At 51.5% G+C, this 6,000-nt stretch overlaps 1 protein-coding gene across 1 annotated transcript in view; it reads right to left on the bottom strand.

Moving 5' to 3' along the window:
- The window catches only part of CACNG2 (calcium voltage-gated channel auxiliary subunit gamma 2), a 118,465-nt gene continuing 113,036 nt past the window's right edge, over nt 572–6,000 (bottom strand). Inside the window, exons 3-4 of the mRNA XM_021091537.1 lie at nt 3,103–3,243; nt 572–1,292 (exon numbers count right to left, since the gene is read on the bottom strand). Coding sequence (XP_020947196.1) covers nt 757–1,292; nt 3,103–3,243 — 677 coding nt within the window. The 3' untranslated portion in view covers nt 572–756. The remainder of the gene's footprint in view (nt 1,293–3,102; nt 3,244–6,000) is intronic.

Below are 6,000 nucleotides of genomic sequence, written 5' to 3'. Positions count from 1 at the left end.
CAGTGCTGGGAGGAGCCGGCTCACAAGCCACCAAGCTTGCCCAGCGTTCCCGGGGCACCCATCCAGAGGCTCCAGGGACCTGGCAGTGACCGAGAGGCTCACCTGGCCCCGGGGCCCCTGAGTCTCCACCCCCCCACTCACCCAGGGAGGCAGAGCCCGCTTGGGGTTAAAGGGAACAGAAAAATAACTCTCCCGCGTTTAAAAAAAAAAAAAAAAAAAAAAAAGGAACATAAACCCCTGATAAATGCAAAGAACATTTCCCTTCCTTTCTGCGCCTTCTCATTTTTTTGCTTTAATAGGATCTTGGTTCCCTTTTATTTTTTTCATTTAAGTTGGTTTTTATTAAATGTTAAAATAATGGTACATGGGAAATCATGCATTTTCTTTTAGATTTATTTTCTATTTTTAATTTTTATCCTCTCGCTTTTTTTAAGTTTGTTTTTCCTTCCCTTGTTTATATTTTTTTCACATTTCCTATTGTTTTGCTTCTTTGTTCCTCTTATAGTTTGTTCTTTTTTTTTAAATTTACTTGTTATGTTTTTTCTCTTTTTTTGTTTTTTTTTTTTTTTTGCTTTTGGAAGGTTTGTCCCCCCCCAAGGATGGTTTGGTCCCCACCCTCCCCCCACCCCCTGGCCCACCCCGCGCGCCCGCCGCGGCGGCGCCCCTCCTCCCGGCTCTGCCCGGACCCCGGCGGCGGCGGCGGCGGCGGCGGTGGCAGCGGCGGCGCTGGCGAGGCTGGCGAGACTCCCGCGGGCTTCATACGGGGGTGGTCCGGCGGTTGGCTGTGTTGGAGTGGAGAGAGTCTTTGTTCTCCTTCTGGATACAGTTGTGAACTTGGAGGAAGCTGTTATCCCTGTCGGAGTTGTAGGTGGCGGTGGGCGTGGTGGCGGCCTTCAGGGGGTCCCTGCTGAGGGTGTACATGGAAATCTCCGTGGACGGCAGGGGGTTGAAGCCCTTGATGCCCACGGGGGAGGCGTCCCTGGAGTGTGAGGGCTCGGTGGAGCGGGAGCTGGAGCGGCTGCGGCGTTGGTAGCGGTAGCGGTAGCTGGGGATGCGGGTGATGGCAGAGGCCTGGAGGTAGTCCGTGGCGCGGGCGGTGGCCCGCAGCTGTTTGTGCCGGTCGATAAACATGTGCACGGCCAGCACCCCGACCATCTCGGCGATGATGAAGGACAGGGCCCCGAAGTAGAAGGACCAGCCGTACGAGTAACTATTCTTTTTGGAGTCGCTCTTGGAGGGGTCTCCGGCATTGGCAGATATGTACACTATGATGCCAATGATGTTACTCAGACCTGCGGGCACAGGGTGGGCGTGGAGGGGGCGGGGCAGAGGGGGGAGCCGAGAGAAGGATGGTTAGTTTCCAAGGAAGACGCCAGGCACCGGGCAGGAGTAAGGGCCAGGGAGCGCTGGAGGGGCTTTTCATGGTCCAGCGTTTCCATGGAGAATAGATGGGCCAGTGCAGAGGGATGCTGGCAAGCATTACCTTACTATTTTATCATTCCATTTCTTTTATTTTATTTTTCTGTCTTTTGTCTTTTTAGGGCTTCACGGCGGCACACGGAGGTTCCCAGGCTAGGGGTCTAATCGGAGGTACAGCTGCGGCTCTTCGCCAGAGCCACAGCAACGCCAGATCAGAGCCACGCCTGCGACCTACACCACAGCTCACGGCAACGTCGGATCCTTGACCCACTGAGCGAGGCCAGGGATTGAACCCGCAACCTCATGGTTCCTAGTCAGATCATTTCTGCTACGCCACGATGAGAACTCCCTATTTTATCATTCCCATTTAGAGAGAGCCACAAAGGGAAGAGCTAATGGAAACAGAGATGTGGGGAGAAGGGAGAGGAGGGAGAAGCATCCCACGATGGAGGGAGAAATAATAATACTAGTAATAAATGTTTATTGAGCATTTACTGCCTGCCTTCACTGCTGAGTGCTTTTCAAGGGGTTTGCAGGTGAGAAAGAAAACAGATCACAGAGAGGTTAAGTGACTTGCTCAAAGCTGCACAGGAAGTTGCAGCTGGTGTAGCAGGGAGTGAAGTCCTAGATGCAAAGTCTTTGGCCAGGAAACTTTTTTTTTTTTTTTTTTGGCTATGCCCACACCATGCAGAATTTCCTGGGTGAGGGATCGAACCCACGTCACAGCAGCGATGCGAGCCACAGTAGTGACAATGCAGGATTCTTAACTGTTAGGCCATCAGGGAACTCCTGGCAGGGTAACTTTTTTCTTTTTCTTTTTGTCTTTTTGGGTTGGCACCAGTGGCAAATGATAGTTCCCAGGCTAGGGGTTGAATCAGAGCTGTAGCTGCTGGCCTACACCACAGCCACAGCAATACCAGATCCGATCCATGTCTGTGACCTACACCACAGCTCACAGCAGTGCCGGATCCTTAACCCACTGAGCGAGGCCAGGGACTGAACCCGAGTCCTCATGGATACTAGTTGGGTTCATTACCACTGAGCCACAATGGGAACTCCCTGGCAAGGTAACTTTCAGCTGAGTTTCCATATCTGTGAAATGGGTGTAGTGACGGAACTTAACTCCTGTAGGGCCATGGAGAGAATTAAACAAGTTAATCCAAGTGAAAGCTGTTAGAGTTTGGGGTGCGGTAAGTGCTGCTCAAAGGTTCATTGTTCTTACTAAATGGCTCCTACTACAGCCTATATTCTTTTTTGGGGCATCTGAAGCCAAGTAACCTGTGATGTTACTGGGCTGAGAAATGTGGTTTTGGGTGTCTGCCTGCTCCCACCTGGGAAGGACACGGAGGGGAGTGGGCAAGTGACCATAGGCCTGGTGTCCTAAGAGGGACCTGGGACCGGGGCCCTTTTCTGGAAGGTGGGAAAGAGATGGGCCACTGGGTTAAGGGCCAGGGTCTGAGGATATTCCTGGGGACTGAGTGAGGGGTTCAGGCATTGCTCTGGGGTGGGACCCCCAGCACAGCCTGCCTTACCTGCAACTTGGCCCCTGGCAAGGCCCAGAAATCCCCCTCCGCTCTCCCCTCCTCTCTCTGCCGGGTCCTCCCAGCTACGGGGCACCCAAACCTCAGCCTTCTCCCCACTGGCAGGCCTGGACTCTGGCCTGCCTGGCTCAGTGGCTGTTACCTGCAGACACGAAGAAGATGCCGGCACTCAGGATGATGTTGTGTCGAGTCTTGTAGAACTCGCTGGCCGCGATGCAGAGTCCACCCATGAAGAGCAGAATCACACTCAGGATAGGGAAAATGCTCGAGGCCCTCACAGCCCCTGGAGAACAGGGAGGGTGTGTGTGGGGGGAGAGAGAACAGCATGGCTGTGAGACGTGGGGGAGGCAGGGGGAGGAGAAAGCAGCCCAGTTTCTAGACATGGGCCCAGAGTGGAAGCTGTTCAGCAAGGGAGGGAGAGGGAGCAAAGCCACCGCCCAGCTCACAGCCCTTCAGCGGCTCCCCACTTTTGTACAGAGCAAACCGAGTGCTTCACGAGGCTCACAGGGCCCTGTGGGGTTGGTCTCTGCCCATCACCATGTTCCCTCTTGTCCAGCATGGAAACTTCTCATGACATATTATTATTGCAGCTTTCTGACTTTTGACATACTGAGCTTTTCTTTTCTTTTTTTTCTTTTTCTTTTTCTTTTTTTTTTTTTAAGGCTTCACCCGAGTCATATGGAGGTTCCCAGGCCAGGGATTGAATCTGAGCTGCAATTACTACTTATGCCACACCTGTGGCAATGCTGGATCCTTTAACCCACTGCACTTTGCTGAGGATCAAACCCTTGCCTCCACAGTGACCTGAGCTGCTGCAGTCAGATTCTCAACCCTCTGGGCCACAGTGAGAACTCCAGATATGTATATATGTTTTGCACCCATAGCATATGGAAGTTCCCGGGGCCAAGGATCGAACTTGTGCCTCAGCAGTGACCTGAGCTGCTGCAGAGACAATGCCAGATCCTTAACCTGCTGTGCCACAGTGGGAACTCCATGAGCTTTCGTACTAGAATGTCTTTTCTGCTCTTCTTCACTCAGCAAACTTCTATTCATCCATCAAAACCCAGCTTGAAACCACCTCCTCCATGAAGCCTTTCCTGATTTCTTTGGGCAAAGTTATTAGCTCCCTCCTCTGCACTTTGGGGCACTTGGGACACATTGAGGGGCAGTGTGTTATAGTGGCTGGTGGTTGGACTCTGGCTTTAGTCTTTATTAGCTGTGTAATTTTGGGTGAATCACCTCATCTCTTTGTGTGTAAAGAGGGCCCAATAATGTCTGCCTCCTAAGATTATTGCCAGGATTAAATGAGTTAATTCTGGCAATATACTTAGTTGACTCTGAAGGCATGTAGCAAACATTTGATAAATGGTAGTTATTATAGTAAATATTGGTTTACATAGATACTTCCACCTTAGGCCACGGGGTCCCCTGAGGGCCAGTTCTATAGCTGTTTTTTTAAACTTCTCTCTCTTCATTTGTTCTGTCCCTACCACCTAATTCAAAGCCAAAGACATGGTAGGCCCCCAATACAAGTTCGCCTTTGAATAAATGTGGAGAAGTGGTTCAGAAAGAGGAAGAGGCAGATACACTGCAAAGAAAAGAAAACTAAAAACAAAGCAAGTTAAAAAACCCCTTCAGGATAATGGAGTTCTTGTGTGGCTCAGCAGGTTAAGGACCCCACATTGCCTCCCTGAGGGTGCAGGTTTGATCCCTGGCCTTGCTCAGTGGGTTAAGGATCTGGTGTTGCCACAAGCTGTGGCATAGGTTGCAGATGCAGCTTGGATCTGGCGTGGCTGTGGCTGTGGCACAGGCCAGCAGCTGTGGGTCTGATTCAACCCTTAGCCTGGGAACTTCCATATGCCACCGGTGCGGCCCTAAAACAGCAAAAAGCAAAAAAAAAAAAAAAAAAAAATTACTATGATTATTATTAATTAATTTTTTGGCATCAGTATTATCTGTGGCCAGGCAGGAGGCAGAGGGGTCTGGAGGCTAGCATAAGGAAAAGGACGCTTTTGTGGCACTTTTGGGCGCCTTCAACAGCAGCCTAGGAAGTTGAGTCCTTTTAGACAGGCCCTTTGGCTCAGCCCAGGGATTGGCCTGCAGGAGGGGTGTGCTTTGGAGGAGAGGTGCCAGAAGGTCTCTCCCCTATTGCCCACTCCCCCCCAACCCCCGCACCTTTTCATGGCAGTGTGGCCACAAAGCATCTGTGAAGAAGAAAATTTTTCTATAGACCTTGAGGAATTTTTTTTCTTTTTTCTTTTTACACCCCACCTGCAGCATATGGAAGTTCCCAGGCTGGGGGTCCAATCAGAGCTACAGCTGAGGCCTACACCGCCACCACAGCCATGCAGGATCCGAGGCACATCTACGCCCTGCAGTGCAGCTTGCAGCAACGCCGGATTCATAACCCACTGAGCAAGTCCAGGGGTCGAATCTCATCCTGACCACCCGCTAAGCCACAGCAAGAACTCTAGGAATTTTTCTAAGAAAGAGTTTTAGGCAGTTCTCTGGGATGTGTGATGTAAAACCCCTCCCCTCTCTCCCGCATGGATCCTCAGTAAGCCTACACTGCTCATGAGGCTGTTGGATTATTTTGCGCAGACTTGAAGAAGGGCCGAGTTTTGTCCTGGGAAGAGCGCATGCGTTGGGGCAACCCGCGCTGTCCATAGAGAAGCAGGGGTGAGACGATGAGGGTGGGGGGCCGCTGGGAAACTCTGCAGTCTCATAGCCCTCTACCCCTTCAGGCAAAGATGGGGCTGCCTCCTCCCCAGACCCTAGTGGATGCTTTCTTTCTGCAATTCATTTCTTTTCTTTTTTTTTTTTTTTTTTGTCTTTTTGCCATTTCTTGGGCCGCTCCTGCGGCATATGGAGTTTCCCAGGCTAGGGGTCTAATCGGAGCTGTAGCCACTGGCCTACGCCAGAGCCACAGCAACGCGGGATCCGAGCCGCGTCTGCAACCTACACCACAGCTCACGGCAACGCCGGATCGTTAACCCACTGAGCAAGGGCAGGGACCGAACCCGCAACCTCATGGTTCCTA

The sequence above is a fragment of the Sus scrofa genome, chromosome 5, assembly GCF_000003025.6.
Source record: "Sus scrofa isolate TJ Tabasco breed Duroc chromosome 5, Sscrofa11.1, whole genome shotgun sequence".
NCBI classification, from domain to species: Eukaryota; Metazoa; Chordata; class Mammalia; order Artiodactyla; family Suidae; genus Sus; species Sus scrofa.
Note: the sequence above shows the minus strand (reverse complement) of the source record. Positions and strands in the feature narration are given on the sequence as shown.